We start from the raw sequence: 17,094 nt of genomic DNA, 5'->3' as shown, positions 1-17,094 counted from the left end.
GTCTGAATGAGTCCATGACAATGGCTATTCAGATTGATAGGCGTCTGCGGGAGCGCAAACCTGTGCACCATCTGGCGGTGTCTATGGAAAAGACGCCAGAAAGTATGCAGTGTGATAGAATTCTGTCCAGGAGCGAGCGACAGAATTTTAGACGGAAGAATGGATTGTGTTTCTATTGTGGGGATTCTACTCATGTTATATCAGCATGCTCTAGGCGTACAAAGAAGCTTGATAAGTCTGTTTCCATTGGCACCATTCAGTCTAGGTTTATTTTGTCTGTAACCCTGATTTGCTCTTTGTCATCCATTGCCACGGACGCCTATGTTGACTCTGGCGCCGCTCTGAGTCTTATGGATTGGTCCTTTGCCAATCGTTGTGGTTTTGATTTAGAGCCTTTGGAGACTCTTATTCCTCTGAAGGGGATTGACTCCACCCCATTGGCTAATAATAAACCACAATACTGGACACAAGTAACCATGCGTATCAATCCGGATCACCAGGAGATTATTCGTTTCCTGGTGCTGTATAATTTACATGACGATTTGGTACTGGGATTGCCATGGTTGCAGTCTCACAACCCAGTCTTGGACTGGAGAGCAATGTCTGTGTTGAGCTGGGGATGTAAGGGTATTCATGGGGACTTACCTTTGGTTTCTATTTCGTCGTCCATTCCCTCTGAAGTCCCTGAGTTCCTCTCTGATTATCAAGACGTCTTTGACGAACCCAAGCTTGGGTCGTTACCTCCGCACCGTGAGTGCGATTGTGCCATAGATTTGATACCGGGTTGTAAATATCCAAAGGGTCGTTTGTTTAATCTGTCTGTGCCGGAACATGCTGCTATGCGGGAATATATAAAGGAGTCTCTGGAAAAGGGACATATTCGTCCATCTTCTTCTCCCTTGGGAGCTGGGTTTTTCTTTGTCTCAAAAAAAGACGGCTCTTTGAGACCATGTATTGATTATCGGCTTCTGAATAAGATCACTGTTAAGTATCAATACCCATTGCCATTGCTTACTGATTTGTTTGCTCGTATAGAGGGTGCTAAGTGGTTCTCTAAAATTGATCTTCGTGGGGCGTATAATTTGGTGCGGATCAGGCAGGGGGATGAGTGGAAGACCGCATTTAATACGCCCGAGGGCCACTTTGAGTATTTGGTCATGCCTTTTGGTCTTTCTAATGCCCCTTCAGTTTTCCAGTCTTTTATGCATGATATTTTCCGCGATTTTCTGGATAAATTTATGATAATATATCTGGATGATATTCTGATTTTTTCTGATGACTGGGACTCTCATGTCCAGCAGGTCAGGAGAGTTTTTCAGGTTCTGCGGTCTAATTCTTTATGTGTGAAGGGGTCTAAGTGCGTTTTTGGGGTCCAGAAAATTTCCTTTTTGGGGTATATTTTTTCTCCCTCTTCCATTGAGATGGATCCCGTCAAGGTGCAAGCTATTTGTGACTGGACTCAGCCCTCCTCTCTTAAGGGTCTTCAGAGATTTTTGGGCTTTGCCAACTTTTACCGCCGATTTATTGCTGGTTTTTCGGATGTCGTTAAACCACTGACTGATTTGACCAGACAAGGCGCTGATGTTGCTAATTGGTCCCCTCATGCTGTGGGGGCCTTTCAGGAGCTTAAGCGCCGTTTTGCCTCTGCCCCTGTGTTGCGTCAGCCTGATGTGAATCTGCCTTTTCAGGTTGAGGTTGACGCTTCGGAGATCGGAGCTGGGGCAGTGTTGTCGCAGAAAGGTTCCGACTGCTCCGTCATTAGGCCTTGTGCCTTCTTTTCTCGCAAATTTTCGCCCGCAGAGCGGAATTATGATGTTGGGAATCGGGAGCTTTTGGCCATGAAGTGGGCGTTTGAGGAGTGGCGCCATTGGCTCGAGGGGGCTAGGCATCAGGTGGTGGTATTGACTGACCACAAAAATTTGATTTATCTTGAGACTGCCAGACGCCTGAATCCTAGACAGGCGCGCTGGTCTTTATTTTTTTTCTCGCTTTAATTTTGTGGTGTCATACCTACCGGGTTCTAAGAATGTTAAGGCAGATGCCCTTTCTAGGAGTTTTGACCCGGACTCTCCTGGTAATTCTGAACCCACAGGTATCCATAGGGAGGGAGTAATTTTGTCGGCCGTTTCTCCTGATCTGCGGCGGTCCTTGCAAGAGTTTCAGGCGGATAGACCGGATCGTTGTCCGCCTGATAGACTGTTTGTTCCGGATGATTGGACCAGCAGAGTCATCTCTGAGGTACATTCTTCTGCATTGGCAGGTCATCCCGGAATTTTTGGTACCAGGGATTTGGTGGCAAGATCCTTCTGGTGGCCTTCCCTGTCACGAGATGTGCGAGTCTTTGTGCAGTCATGTGACGTTTGTGCTCGGGCCAAGTCTTGTAGTTCTCGGGCTAGCGGACTGCTGTTGCCCTTGCCTATTCCTAGGAGGCCTTGGACACACATCTCGATGGATTTTATTTCAGATCTGCCTGTTTCCCAGAAGATGTCTGTCATCTGGGTGGTCTGTGACCGTTTCTCTAAAATGGTCCATTTGGTTCCTCTGCCCAAGTTGCCTTCTTCTTCTGAGTTGGTTCCTCTGTTTTTTCAGAATGTTGTCCGGTTGCACGGTATTCCTGAGAATATTGTTTCCGACAGAGGTACCCAATTTGTGTCTAGATTTTGGCGGGCATTCTGTGCTAGGATGGGCATGGATTTGTCTTTTTCATCTGCTTTTCACCCTCAGACTAATGGCCAGACCGAGCGGACTAATCAGACCCTGGAGACATATCTGAGGTGTTTTGTCTCTGCTGACCAGGATGATTGGGTTGCTTTTTTGCCATTGGCAGAGTTCGCCCTCAATAATCGGGCCAGCTCTTCCACCTTGGTGTCCCCGTTTTTCTGTAATTCGGGGTTTCACCCTCGATTTTCCTCCGGTCAGGTGGAATCCTCGGATTGTCCTGGAGTGGATGCGGTGGTGGAGAGATTGCATCACATCTGGGGGCAGGTTATGGACAATTTGAAGTTGTCCCAGGAGAAGACTCAGCGTTTTGTCAACCGTCATCGTCGTGTTGGTTCTCGGCTTTGTGTTGGAGATTTGGTGTGGTTGTCTTCTCGTTTTGTCCCTATGAGGGTCTCTTCTCCTAAGTTTAAACCTCGGTTCATCGGCCCTTATAGAATATTGGAGATTCTTAATCCTGTTTCTTTCCGTTTGGACCTCCCTGCGTCCTTTTCCATTCATAACGTTTTTCATCGGTCGTTATTGCGCAGGTATGAGGTACCTGTTGTACCTTCAGTTGAGCCTCCTGCTCCGGTGTTGGTTGAGGGTGAGTTGGAGTACGTTGTGGAGAAAATTTTGGACTCTCGTGTTTCCAGACGGAGACTCCAGTATCTGGTTAACTGGAAGGGTTACGGCCAGGAGGATAATTCTTGGGTCAATGCATCTGATGTTCATGCTTCTGATCTTGTTCGTGCCTTCCATAGGGCTCATCCTGGTCGCCCTGGTGGATCTGGTGAGGGTTCGGTGCCCCCTCCTTGAGGGGGGGGGTACTGTTGTGAATTTGGATTCTGGGCTCCCCCGGTGGCCGCTTGTGGAATTGGACTTGTCATCCTCTTTCCTGTTTCACCTGGTTCCATCAGTAGTGGGTGTCGCTATTTAAGCTCATTTCTCTGGTGGTTTCTTGCCGGTCAACAATGTTATCTGATGCCTCTCAGTGCTTGTTCCTGCTTCTAGACAACTTCTAGATAAGTTGGACTTTTGTCCATGTTTTGTTTTGCCTATTTGTTCCAGTTCACAGCTGAAGTTTTGTTACTGTGTCTGGAAAGCTCTCGTTGATCAGGGATTGCTACTCTGGCGTTATGAGTTAATGCCAGAGTTTAAGGTAATCTCTGGATGGTGTTTTGTTAGTGTTTTTTCTGCTGACCATGAAAGTATACTATCTGTCTTCTGCTATCTAGTAAGCGGACCTCAAATTTGCTAAGACTATTTTCCTGCTGCGTTTGTTGTTTCATCTGAACTCACCGTCATTATATGTGGGGGGCTACTGTCTTCTTTGGAATATTTCTCTAGAGGTGAGCCAGGTCTTATATTTCCCTCTGCTAGCTATTTAGGTCTTAGGCCAGAGCTGGGCATCTAGCGATAAATAGGAAATGCTACCTGGCTATTTCTAGTTGCGCGGCAGGCTTAGTTCATGGTCAGTATAGTTCCATCTTCCGAGAGCTTGTCCCTCTATAGGCTTGCTATGATCTCTGTCTGCAGAGATCATGACACAGAACCTCCGAAGATCAAATTCAGACCCTCCACCAATCACAGCCAGATGCTGGATCACAGCCAGACTTTCTACCAATCACAGCCAGACCCTCCACTGATCACAGCCAGACCCTGGTTCACATCCAAACCCTCCACGGATCACAGCCAGACCCTGGATCACAGCCTGACCCTCCACCGATCAGAGCCAGAACCTGGATCACAGCCAGAGCCTCCACCGATCACAGCCAGTTCCTCCACCCATCACAGCCAGACCCTGGATCACAGTCAGACCCTCCACCCATCACAGCCTGACCCTCCACCAAACACAGCCAGAACCTGGATCACTGCCAGACCCTCCACCCATCACAGCCAGACCCTAGATCACAGCCAAACCCTGGATCACAGCCTGACCCTCCACCGATCACAGCCAGACCTTGGGATCACAGCCTGACCATCTGTTGATCAGAGTCCGACAACGGATCACAGCCAGATCCTCTACTGATCATTACCACATGCTCCACCGATTAGAGACGGACTCTGTGCCGATCATGACATAATGCTTCAGCGGATTATGTTATGATGTAATCAACTGAAAACTTGTGCCTACCCAGCAAAAGCCCAAACTGGTGAACTCCTGGCGTTGCTCTAAGGTTCTCTGCGACAGGAGGGTCGGGCACTTGTCGCCTCACTATTCTGATATCCAAAAACATAACATCATCTGGTATAGTATATCAACAACGAAGATAATGGACAGAAATGGAGAGATAGATAGGAGTCAGGCAGACGGATAGATTCAAATTCGGCCCCTGGCCCTGTTATTCACACTCAGATAAAGCAGCTCACCGGTACGAATTCAGTCACTAAACTCTTACACTGTGTAGATGATGTCGGCGTTGGCTCTTACCTTTTGTATCGTTCACAGGGTCCATGTGTCGGTATATATATCCCTCCAAGTAAGAATGAAATTTTGGCGTGGGTGGGAAAAAAGCCAAACAAATGGTCATTAGCTCCCATCCCCGGGCCAGGCTTTCATAGCGGAAGTTCTCAGTGGTCTGCCGGCACAGCTGGATGTACAGCTCGTCCCGCAGTCCTTGCATGCTCCATCCTTTGGTGGCGATCTCTAAGGCCACACTGAGCTGGTCGGTCTTGGATCTGCGGTCTCCCATGTACATCTGAATGAGTTTGAAGATCTCGCAGGCCTCCTTTTTTACATTGCGGTCGGAGGTCATGATCATTGGCTTCTTAATGGACTCGCTGCTCCAGGCCAGCATGTTGGCGATGGACACCTTCCTCCGGAATAGACCCTGCGTGTGCTTGTTGAAATGTTTGGAAGCCCAGTTCTCAATATCGGTCTCAGAGGACGGTTTCCTCAGAGTGAAGGTTGGGAAGACGCAGCTGGAGCTGGGCATCATGTTCCTGTTGTTTCGGCTGTTCTCGAATTGAGCGCAGGCACCGAGGTCTTCAGACTGCGAGACAAGAAGCAGAGACCTCGTTTTATCACCAGCGTGTGTTACATGGGGCTGCCGTCTAAATAGAACACAGATCTGCGGCTCTCCGCCTATCAGATAATTGTGTGACTTACTTCAAAATGCACGCCACTCAATTTTGTAATTGCCCCCCCCCCCCAAAAAAAAAAAAAAAAAGGGAAACTTTTTTTTTTTTTTAGGGGGGATGTTAATAAAAGGAAAATTTTAAGTATTTGTAATAAGGCAGTAAGTTTGGGGGGCAGTGCGGAGAGGGCTACATGATGGGACACCGTCACAGTGCACAGAGGTGCTGAGTGAGGGACGCCACCACTGCGGCCATGTCACCGAACCACACCTGATTGCCGCCATTTAACCCCCTAGATGCTGCAGTCAATCACAACCGTGACATGTGTTCAGATTCAGATACAGCTAGAGTGGGCCTTAGAGACTCCCATTGTCGACCAGTAACTGATGCCAATGGTGGTGTCATGGCAGCTGGGGGCTACAGATAGACCCTATGTCTGCCAAGCTGGTAGTCTTCTGAAGCCCTGCCTGCAATTAGCTAGTTACAAAAAAATTATCTAAAAATGTTTATAATCACCCCCCTTTTAAATGATATTTGGTATCTCTGCAGCGTATTTGGTCCCTAAAAGGACAAAGAGCAAAAATGCATCAAAATTATCATTTTTTCGGTCAACTTCATCCTTCTAAAAATGGAATAAAAACTAGTCAAAATAGTAGGAATAAAGCTGCATCTCATCCCGAAAAAAACGTCTCAGTCCCATCCAGACTCCTCCAGACACACCGGCCCCCTCCTCCAGACACACAGGCCCCCTCCTCCAGACACACCGGCCCCCTCCTCCACACACACCCGCCTCCTCCTCCACACACACCCGCCTCCTCCTCCACACACACCCGCCTCCTCCTCCACACACACCGCCTCCTCCTCCACACACACCGGCCCCCTCCTCTAGACACACCGGCCCCCTCCTCCAGACACACCGGCCCCCTCCTCCAGACACACCCGCCCCCTCCTCCAGACACACTCGCCTCCTCCTCCACACACACCCGCCCCCTCCTCCACACACACCCGCCCCCTCCTCCACACACACCCGCCCCCTCCTCCACACACACCCGCCCCCTCCTCCACACACACCCGCCCCCTCCTCCAGACACACCGGCCCCCTCCTCCAGACACACCCGCCTCCTCCTCCAGACACCAGTCTCCTCCTCCAGACACACCCGCCTCCTCCTCCACACAACCGCCCCCTCCTCCAGACACACCCGCCCCCTCCTCCAGACACACCCGCCCCCTCCTCCAGACACACCCGCCCCCTCCTCCAGACACACCCGCCTCCTCCTCCACACACACGCCCCCTCCTCCAGACACACCGGCCCCCTCCTCCAGACACACCCGCCCCCTCCTCCACACACACCCGCCCCCTCCTCCACACACCCGCCCCCTCCTCCACACACACCCGCCCCCTCCTCCACACACACCCGCCCCCTCCTCCACACACACCCGCCCCCTCCTCCACACACCCGCCCCCTCCTCCAGACACACCGGCCCCCTCCTCCAGACACACCCGCCTCCTCCTCCAGACACACCCGCCTCCTCCTCCACACAACCGCCCCCTCCTCCAGACACACCCGCCCCCTCCTCCAGACACACCCGCCCCCTCCTCCAGACACACCCGCCCCCTCCTCCAGACACACCCGCCCCCTCCTCCACACACACCCGCCCCCTCCTCCACACACACCCGCCCCCTCCTCCACACACACACCCGCCCCCTCCTCCACACACACCCGCCCCCTCCTCCACACACACCCGCCTCCTCCTCCAGACACACCCGCCCCCTCCTCCAGACACACCCGCCCCCTCCTCCAGACACACCCGCCCCCTCCTCCAGACACACCCGCCCCCTCCTCCAGACACACCCGACTCCTCCTCCAGACACATCCGCCTCCTCCAGACACACCCGCCCCTTCCTCCAGACACACCCGCCCCCTCCTCCAGACACACCCGCCCCCTCCTCCAGACACACCCGCCTCCTCCTCCAGACACACCCGCCCCCTCCTCCAGACACACCCGCCCCCTCCTCCAGACACACCCGCCTCCTCCTCCAGACACACCCGCCCCCTCCTCCAGACACACCCGCCCCCTCCTCCAGACACACCCGCCTCCTCCAGACACACCCGCCTCCTCCTCCAGACACACCCGCCCCCTCCTCCAGACACACCCGCCCCCTCCTCCAGACACACCCGCCCCCTCCTCCAGACACACCCGCCTCCTCCTCCAGACACACCCGCCTCCTCCTCCAGACACACCCGCCCCCTCCTCCAGACACACCCGCCTCCTCCTCCAGACACACCCACCTCCTCCTCCAGACACACCCGCCCCCTCCTCCAGACACACCCGCCTCCTCTTCCAGACACACCCACCTCCTCCTCCAGACACACCCGCCCCCTCCTCCAGACACACCCGCCCCCTCCTCCAGACACACCCGCCCCCTCCTCCAGACACACCTGTCTCCTCCAAACTCCTCTGTCCTCCACCAGACACATCTTTCTCCCCCTACAGAAACATCGATCCATCCTTCCACACATCTCCTCCCTCAGGCACATTGATCCATCCTTCCACCACCAGACAAATTTCTCCTCCTCCTCTAGACACCTCTGCTTCTTCCAGAGTCCTCTGTCCACCCATACACCTCTGTCCCGTCTTACTTCCTGTAAGGCTCTGTTCACATGACTGTCCAATAGTGATCAGTTAGAACGGATCCAGCAGCAATCCGTTGTAAAACAAAGTTGTGCAGAGACAACTTTTTGGTCCGTTTTTAAATAACTGCTTGATCCATTTTTTTTAACATTGAAGTCTATGGAGAACGAGTCCGTCACAAATCAAAGAGAAACAGATGGCTGATTAACGGATCAGTTATTTAAAAACGGACTAACCAGTTGTCCCCGAAGTGAATGTCCCCGAGCAGACAGCCCCTTCAGTGAAGCTCATCGCCCCCCGAATGAGAGTACACCTTTTTGCCCATCACGTTTGGGTTTCTGCCGTCCCCTCCTAGTTTTGCGCTCGCCTTGACGTCGGCTGACATCCTGACAGCAGATCAGCACGCTGGCTAAGACAGCAGAGATCCCCCTAAGCCTCGGCTGTCAGCCGCGGAGGCTCCCTCTGTATAATGCCCTGCGGGGTGGAAAGACGCCATGCCGTGCTGGGAAATCAAGGCCTTGCATTACAATTTACTTTTGCATGAAAACGTGGTCTCTTCCTTTTCCGATGGGTTTCTATGACAGCTGACGGGAGCGGCCTGCCCTCCTACACAACATGCAGACAGTGTGAATGGGGGAGGCTTTGGATCAAGCAATGGGGAACTTTTCTACGTAGCTTTAAGGATTATTTCCAAACAAAGATATCCCGTACCCTGAAATGGGGGCTCTATGTATGCTCGGCTAATTCCGTCAGTCCCATAGACCACGAATGGTGCGGAGGCCGAACAGACACCTCTGCTCCATTCAGGAGGGTGCTGCACAGCCCCGCTCTTGGGAGGGTCTCTTGCAGTTCCAGCGGTCGGACCCTCAGCAATGGGAAAGTACATGTTAGATCAGGCCTGCACAACATACAACCCGAGGAGCGATGCTGTGCGGCCCGCGGCACTGTCCGGGGGGACGCAGCTCCCTTCTTCCTACATCCAAATGTATTTGCGGCTTTCAGATGTGAATACATTTGAACACTGCAGCGCCGGGACTGGGGCAGTCAGCGCGATTCATTCCCGGGGTCGACGTACAGCAGCGTGATGGCAGGTAAGCGCTCCATGGAAGAGCTAGAGAAATGTGCTTTTGTTTTAGATGAGGGGGCTGGGTACATAAAGGGGCAATGGAGGACGTTATGGGGCAATTGGCAGATTGTGAAAGAGGGCATAGTATAGCAAGGGGCAGTAGGGACAATATGCAGAGGGGCAGTGTGGGGGAAATGGGGAAGGGGCAGTGTGGGGTGATATTATTTAAAGGGGCAGAGTGGGGTATATTTATAGTGAAGGGCTGTGAGGGATTATATTACGGAGAGTCGCTGTGAGGGGAGATATTACTGAGAGGGGCAGTGTGGGGGTATATTATGGAGAGGTGCAGTGTGGGGAGTTTATTATATAGAGGGACTGTGAGGGGGTATATTATGAAGAGGGGCAGAGTGGGAGTATATTATGAAAGGGGCTGTGAGGGGGTATATTATGGAGAGGGGCTGTGAGGGGGTATATTATGGAGAGGGGCTGTAAAGGGGTATATTATGGAGAGGGGCTGTGAGGGGGTATATTATGCAGAGTAGCAGTGTGGGGAGTTTATTATGGAGAGGGGCTGTGAGGGTGGATATTATGGAGAGGCTGTGAGGGGGTATATTATGGAGAGAGGCTATATTATGGAGAGGGGCAGTGCGGGGGTTTATTATAGAGAGGAGCTGTGAGGGGTATATTATAAAGAGGGACAGAGTGGGAGTATATTATGGAGAGGGGTTGTGAGGGGGTATATTATGGAGAGGGGCTGTGAGGGGGTACATTATGGAGAAGGACAGTGTGCGTGGTTTATAATGGAGAGGGACAGTGTGGAAGGTTTATTATGGAGAGAGGCTATATTATGGAGAGGGGCCGTGTGGGGGGTTTACTATAGAGAGGAGCTTGAGGGGGTATATTATGCAGAGTAGCAGTGTGGGGAGTTTATTATGGAGAGGGGCTGTGAGGGTGGATATTATGGAGAGGCTGTGAGGGGGTATATTATGGAGAGAGGCTATATTATGGAGAGGGGCAGTGCGGGGAGTTTATTATATAGAGGGACTGTGAGGGGGTATATTATGAAGAGGGGCAGAGTGGGAGTATATTATGAAAGGGGCTGTGAGGGGGTATATTATGGAGAGGGGCTGTGAGGGGGTATATTATGGAGAGGGGCTGTGAGGGGGTATATTATGGAGAGGGGCTGTGAGGGGGTATATTATGGAGAGGGGCCGTTAGGGGGTATATTATGGAGAGGGGCTGTGAGGGGGTATATTATGGAGAGGGGCTGTAAAGGGGTATATTATGGAGAGGGGCTGTGAGGGGGTGTATTATGCAGAGTAGCAGTGTGGGGAGTTTATTATTTAGAGGGGCTGTGAGGGTGGATATTATGGAGAGGCTGTGAGGGGGTATATTATGGAGAGAGGCTATATTATGGAGAGGGGCAGTGCGGGGGTTTATTATAGAGAGGAGCTGTGAGGGGTATATTATAAAGAGGGACAGAGTGGGAGTATATTATGGAGAGGGGTTGTGAGGGGGTATATTATGGAGAGGGGCTGTGAGGGGGTACATTATGGAAAAGGACAGTGTGCGTGGTTTATAATGGAGAGGGACAGTGTGGAAGGTTTATTATGGAGAGAGGCCGTGTGGGGGGTTTACTATAGAGAGGAGCTTGAGGGGGTATATTATGGAGAGTAGCAGTGTGGGGAGTTTATTAAGGAGAGGGGCTGTGAGGATCGATATTATGGAGAGGCGGTGAGGGGATTATGGAAAGGGGAATAGTGTAGCGAGGGGCAGACGGGACAATATGGAGAGTGGCAGTGTGGGGGATGTAGGGAAAGGGGCAGTGTGGGGGTATATTATAGTGAGGTGCTGTGAGGGATTATATTATGGAGAGGAACAGAGTGAGGGTTTATTATAGAGAGGGGCAGTGTGAGGGTATATTATGGAGAGGGGCAGTGTGGGGAGTTTATTATATAGAGGGACTGTGAGGGGGTATATTATGGAGAGGGGCAGTGTGGGGAGTTTATTATATAGAGGGACTGTGAGGGGGTATATTATGAAGAGGGGCAGAGTGGGAGTATATTATGGAGAGGGGCTGTGAAGGGGTATATTATGGAGAGGGGCAGTGTGGGGGGTTTATAATAGAGAAGGGCAGTGTGGAAGGTTAATTATGGAGAGGAGATATATTATGGGGAGGGGCAGTGCGGGGGGTTTATTATGGAGAGGAGCTGTGAGGGGGTTTATTATGGAGAGTAGCAGTGTGGAGGTATATTATGGAGAGGGGCAGTGTGGGGGAGTTTTTTATTATGAAGAGGAGCTGTGAGGGGTTTGTTATGGAGAGGGGCAGTGTGTGGGGTTTATTATGGAGCGGGAATGTGAGGGTGGATATTATGGAGGGGGCAGTATGGGGGGTGTATTATAGAAAGGGGAAGTGGGGGATAATATAGAGAAGGGCAGTAAGGTGGGGATATTTTGTGCAGGAAGCACAATGAGGGTCAATTATTTATTTAGGGCAACATAAGAAATATTTATATTTATAGGGCAGCATAATGATACTTTTATTTTTAAGGGCACCTTGTCGGGATGTGCTGATGAAGACAGAGTAGAGGGAAGTCTGCAGAGATGAGCTTTGGGCATGAAATTTCATCATGGTGTCTGGACAAAATGGAGAAGAAAATAAGAACAACTTCAATCAGAACAGATGTCACCTATAAGGTACCTGGATGTAAATATGTGATAGTGCCTGCATCTCATCAGTACAGTACTGTGGTTCCTGTATTATGAGCAGGATATGGCGAGTTTCTGTACCAAAAACTCAGTTTAAGGCTGCCGTCACACTAGCAGTATTTGGTCAGTATTTTACATCAGTATTTGTAGCCAAAACCAGGAGTGGGTGAAAAATGCAGAAGTGGTGCAGATGTTTCTATTATACTTTTCCTCTATTTGTTCCACTCCTGGTTTTGGCTTACAAAATACTGATGTAAAATACTGACCAAATACTGCTAGTGTGACGGCAGCCTAAGTTAGTGTGTGTTGTTCACACCGATATTTTTTTTTTAGCAGAAACTCTCAAAATACTTCTCAAATACCCAAAACTTTGTTCTGGGGATGAATTAATGTACTAACTGTTGTTCTGGTGATGTATTCATGTAGTTACCCCTGAACATTTTTTTTTTGCGGCCCTTGGGATTGGTTCAGTATGGCAATGTGGCCGTTTAACCAAAAAATGTTGTGCACTCCTGCGTTAGAGGAAAGCAGGCCAAACCTGCCAACTTCTCCTGCAGATAATAAGTGGAGCCCTGATACATGTGCTTGACAACCACTCCACGTAGAGTCGTATTCTTTGTGGTGGTCACAGCTGTCAGACCCCAGTGATAAGCAAGCTGAAGGGTTTCAAAACCTTTAAGAAGTCCCCAAGCTATCATGGGTCATTAATAGTAATGGTCTTCTCACATGAGCTAAAGGAAACTTTTGGGCCCCCTTAACCTCCGGGCCCCAAGTTACTGCTGCAACCAATGTTTTGTCCCCGATTCGATGGATAACATTTTAGGATCTCATGGGCTCTCCATGTTTTTTAACAACTACTATCTGGGGCAGATTTCTGCTGTAATTTACACCCATTTCAGGTGTTAATTATAATGAATAGACTCCATCCCCAACAAGTGTCGGGTGGAGGAAAAAAGCAGACATTTGTGCATAAGGCTTTCTGCAAAAATATGAAACTTTTCACTGCCAGAAAACTTGCGCTGGCCCTTGATAAATGTTCCATATACTATCTAACAGGGATACGAGATGTTGTGGGGACCCAGTCACCAGAAGAGGCACCCAGGATGGTGGCAGGTACTAGGAGGTTCACAGGGCTCTGACTACCAAAGTAGCTGCTGGACTGGGGTCCTGAGAATTGTTTTGTTCATCATTTATGAGTATTTATTTGTATGTAAAACCCTTTTAAATAACAATGTTCTCCAAAGAGGGATAGACTATCAGACGGGTGTTTCTGGGTTCTTGGCCAACTAGTCTCCTGCTGTGCACTGATGAGGGGCAAGAACCCTGAACCATCCGTCAGCAGATGGAGACATTTTCCTTTTGACTTGGCTCTATGTGACACTTTAAAGGGTCAATACTAAATTCTATGATTACGTCCTCCAAGAGGTGGCACTGGAGACCCTTTTTTAAGATGATGTTTGTATATTTTATTTCCCAGAATTGCATGGCCTACAAATCTCTCGAAGAAAAAATTGAACCCAATAAATCTCCATTATAAGGAGGTCCAGATCTGGTGGCAGACCATACTTAGGGCTTTACCTGAGAGGGGTGTAAATACGGCTCTGGAGAAGCCAAATTAGTTTGAACGGAGACACTTTTTTCCAGTAGTATTTGTGGAAACCCAAGTTTTTCGAAGGTGCTTCTCTTCCAGTGTTTGCTGTCTTGCTGTGCGAGTGCTTCATCCTCGCTGAAAGCCCTAACAACAGGCCCCGGCATGGGTAAAGGCACGGCACCATCGCTCTCATAGCCAGAGCCATCCTTCTGGGAGTCCCAACTGCTTCTTTGCTTCATGTGGAAGTGAGCCTGCTGGGCCTCCCAGGCCAGCCGGGCTTGTGCCATGAAGGCTTCCGTAGAGCCGCGGTGCATGTCTGCCTCAGATGACCGGCTCTCCGTTCGGCTCATAAGCGGTCGGTTGGGCATGGACGCAGGCCTCTCCTCAATCATACCCTGCTCATTGTGGCCTTCTCTATCAGACGATGTTTCGGACGGAGATGGGTTTGGTTCCAGAGACAATGAAGGTTTTCTGCTTTTCCTTTTCCTCGTGTTGGGGGAGTAACTTGCTGAGGACATGGTGTCCTGCTGACTTGACCAAGACATGGAGTCTTCGGAGATGAACTGATGCTGTTGTTGACCTTGTCGTAAATCCGGACCCTCCATACTACTGTAGTCTCCAGATTTAACTTCCAGACGTTGGTCCCTTATGTACGGAGGGTTGTGTTGCAATGAGTATGACCCACCTATCGTGTTTGGTGTATACTTATGATGCCTTAAACCTGTTTTCATTTTTGGGCTGGAACCAGACTGTTCAACATACACCAACTGGCGGACATATTCCTTGCCGGCAGGACTGTAATCCAGACTCATGAACCTGTCGGAGCATTTCTGCTTGGTCAACACGAGCTGTTGGTATGGAGAGTTGGAGGCCTGTTTTGGAGATTGAAGATAGGTATGAGGTTTGCGAATGGGGGATTTTTGTGGGGACATCGCTCGGTAGTTTCCACTGGCATCGTACTGCATCTCCATGGGTGGTTCATCATAGATGGGAGCCTGATATTCCATGGGAGGCTCCTCGTAGAGTGGGGGCTCATAGGCGTAGCGTGGAGAAGACGGCTGAGACTCGTTCGAATGCTTCCTGTGTTGGGATTGTAAGGTGCAGAATGATTCCCCTCGACCGAGCAGCGGTGAACAAGAGCCAACATGATCTGCTCTCTTCAAATACGGGGACTGCTTTCTGTCCGGAAAAAAGACAGAGTTGTCAGAATCGACAGTAAAGGTCTGCATGATGGGTGATGGCTGTCCCCCCGACGGCCGGCGAGAACGGGTGCCTTGTGTATTGTCAGTGGTGTAACCATTCCCCTGGTGCATCAGGAAGCTGGGCTCCCGGTCCGTCACTTTAATCAGCATTCGCTCTTTGGTGCCGGTGTTCCATCTGAGAGATGAGGTCCTGCAAAAAACACAAGGAACAGTCAGACGTTCGTACGCAAAAGTAACATACAGTTGCGGCCAAAAGTATTGACACCCCTGCAATTCTGTCAGATAATACTCAGTTTCTTCCTGAAAATGATTGCAAACACAAATTCTTTAGCATTATTATCTTCATTTAATTTGTCTTAAATGAAAAAACACAAAAAGAATTGTCCTAAAGCCAAATGGGATATAATTCCACACCAAACATAAAAAAGGGGGTGGACAAAAGTATTGGCACTGTTCGAAAAATCATGTGATGCTTCTCTAATTAGTGTAATTAACAGCACCTGTAACTTACCTGTGGCACCTAACAGGTGTTGGCAATAACTAAATCACACTTGCAGCCAGTTGACATGGATTAACGTTGACTCAACCTCTGTCCTGTGTCCTTGTGTGTACCACATTGAGCATGGAGAAAAGAAAGAAGACCAAAGAACTGTCTGAGGACTTGAGAAACCAAATTGTGAGGAAGCATGAGCAATCTCAAGGCTACAAGTCCATCTCCAAAGACCTGAATGTTCCTGTGTCTACCGTGCGCAGTGTCATCAAGAAGTTTAAAGCCCATGGCACTGTGGCTAACCTCCCTAGATGTGGACGGAAAAGAAAAATTGACAAGGAGATTTCAACGCAAGATTGTGCGGATGTTGGATAAAGAACCTCGACTAACATCCAAACAAGTTCAAGCTGCCCTGCAGTCCGAGGGTACAACAGTGTCAACCCGTACTATCCGTTGGTGTCTGAATGAAAAGGACTGTGTGGTAGGAGACCCAGGAAGATCCCACTTCTTACACCGAGAAAAGAAAAAAGCCAGGCTGGAGTTTGCCGAAACTTACCTGAAAAAGCCTAAAACGTTTTGGAAGAATGTTCTCTTGTCATATGAGACAAAAGTAGAGCTTTTTGGGCAAAGGCATCAACATAGAGTTTGCAGGAGAAAAAAAAGAGGCATTCAAAGAAAAGAACACGGTCCCTACAGTCAAACATGACGGAGGTTCCCTGATGTTCTGGGGTGGCTTTGCTGTCTCTGGCACTGGACTGATTGACCGTGTGCATGGCATTATGAAGTCTGAAGACTACCAACAAATTTTGCAGCATAATGTAGGGCCCAGTGTGAGAAAGCTGGGTCTCCCTCAGAGGTCATGGGTCTTCCAGCAGGACAATGACCCAAAACACACTTCAAAAAGCACTAGAAAATGGTTTGAGAGAAAGCACTGGAGACTTCTAAGGTGGCCAGCAATGAGTCCAGACCTGAATCCCATAGAACACCTGTGGAGAGATCTAAAAATGGCAGTTTGAAGAAGGCACCCTTCAAATATCAGGGACCTGGAGCAGTTTGCCAAAGAAGAATGGTCTGAAATTCCAGCAGAGCACTGTAAGAAACTCATTGATGGTTACCGGAAGCGGTTGGTCACAGTTATTTTGGCTAAAGGTTGTGCAACCAAGTATTAGGCTGAGGGTGCCAATACTTTTGTCTGGCCCATTTTTGGAGTTTTGTGTGAAATGATCAATGTTTTGCTTTTTGCTTCATTCTCTTTTGTGTTTTTTCATTTAAGACAAATTAAATGAAGATAATAACAAAGAACTTGTGTTTGCAATCATTTTCAGGAAGAAACTGAGTATTATCTGACAGAATTGTAGGGGTGTCAATACTTTTGGCCACAACTGTATACTAATAACATTTATCTTAATGGTCGCTGACGCTTCTTTGCACGAATAAGTATTGAAATATAAGACACTTAGTAACATGTCTCATCAGAGAATCTTTTTCTACTTTCACTTTTGAGACACTTTTCCTCCCCTTCCTCCTGAATTCATCATTCACTCTGTAAAACTAAACTCCATCCAATTGAAAATAAGACAGCCTGCAAGCTCACTGCCAGGGCTGGGATCACAGCTACAATGCT

At 49.5% G+C, this 17,094-nt stretch overlaps 1 protein-coding gene across 5 annotated transcripts in view; it reads right to left on the bottom strand.

The window, feature by feature from the left end:
* ARHGAP39 (Rho GTPase activating protein 39) overlaps positions 1-17,094 on the bottom strand; it is a 170,097-nt gene that overhangs the window by 61,562 nt on the left and 91,441 nt on the right. For all 5 annotated transcript variants that reach the window (XR_013217097.1, XR_013217098.1, XR_013217099.1 and 2 more), the window contains exons 3-4: positions 13,766-15,170; positions 5,132-5,693 (exon numbers count right to left, since the gene is read on the bottom strand). Coding sequence is in view for 2 of the 5 variants with exons in the window: in XM_077271393.1 (XP_077127508.1) it covers positions 5,132-5,693; positions 13,766-15,170 (1,967 nt within the window). In the remaining 3 variants the exon portion in view is untranslated. The remainder of the gene's footprint in view (positions 1-5,131; positions 5,694-13,765; positions 15,171-17,094) is intronic.

The sequence above is a fragment of the Ranitomeya variabilis genome, chromosome 6, assembly GCF_051348905.1.
Source record: "Ranitomeya variabilis isolate aRanVar5 chromosome 6, aRanVar5.hap1, whole genome shotgun sequence".
Classification (NCBI taxonomy): domain Eukaryota; kingdom Metazoa; phylum Chordata; class Amphibia; order Anura; family Dendrobatidae; genus Ranitomeya; species Ranitomeya variabilis.
Note: the sequence above shows the minus strand (reverse complement) of the source record. Positions and strands in the feature narration are given on the sequence as shown.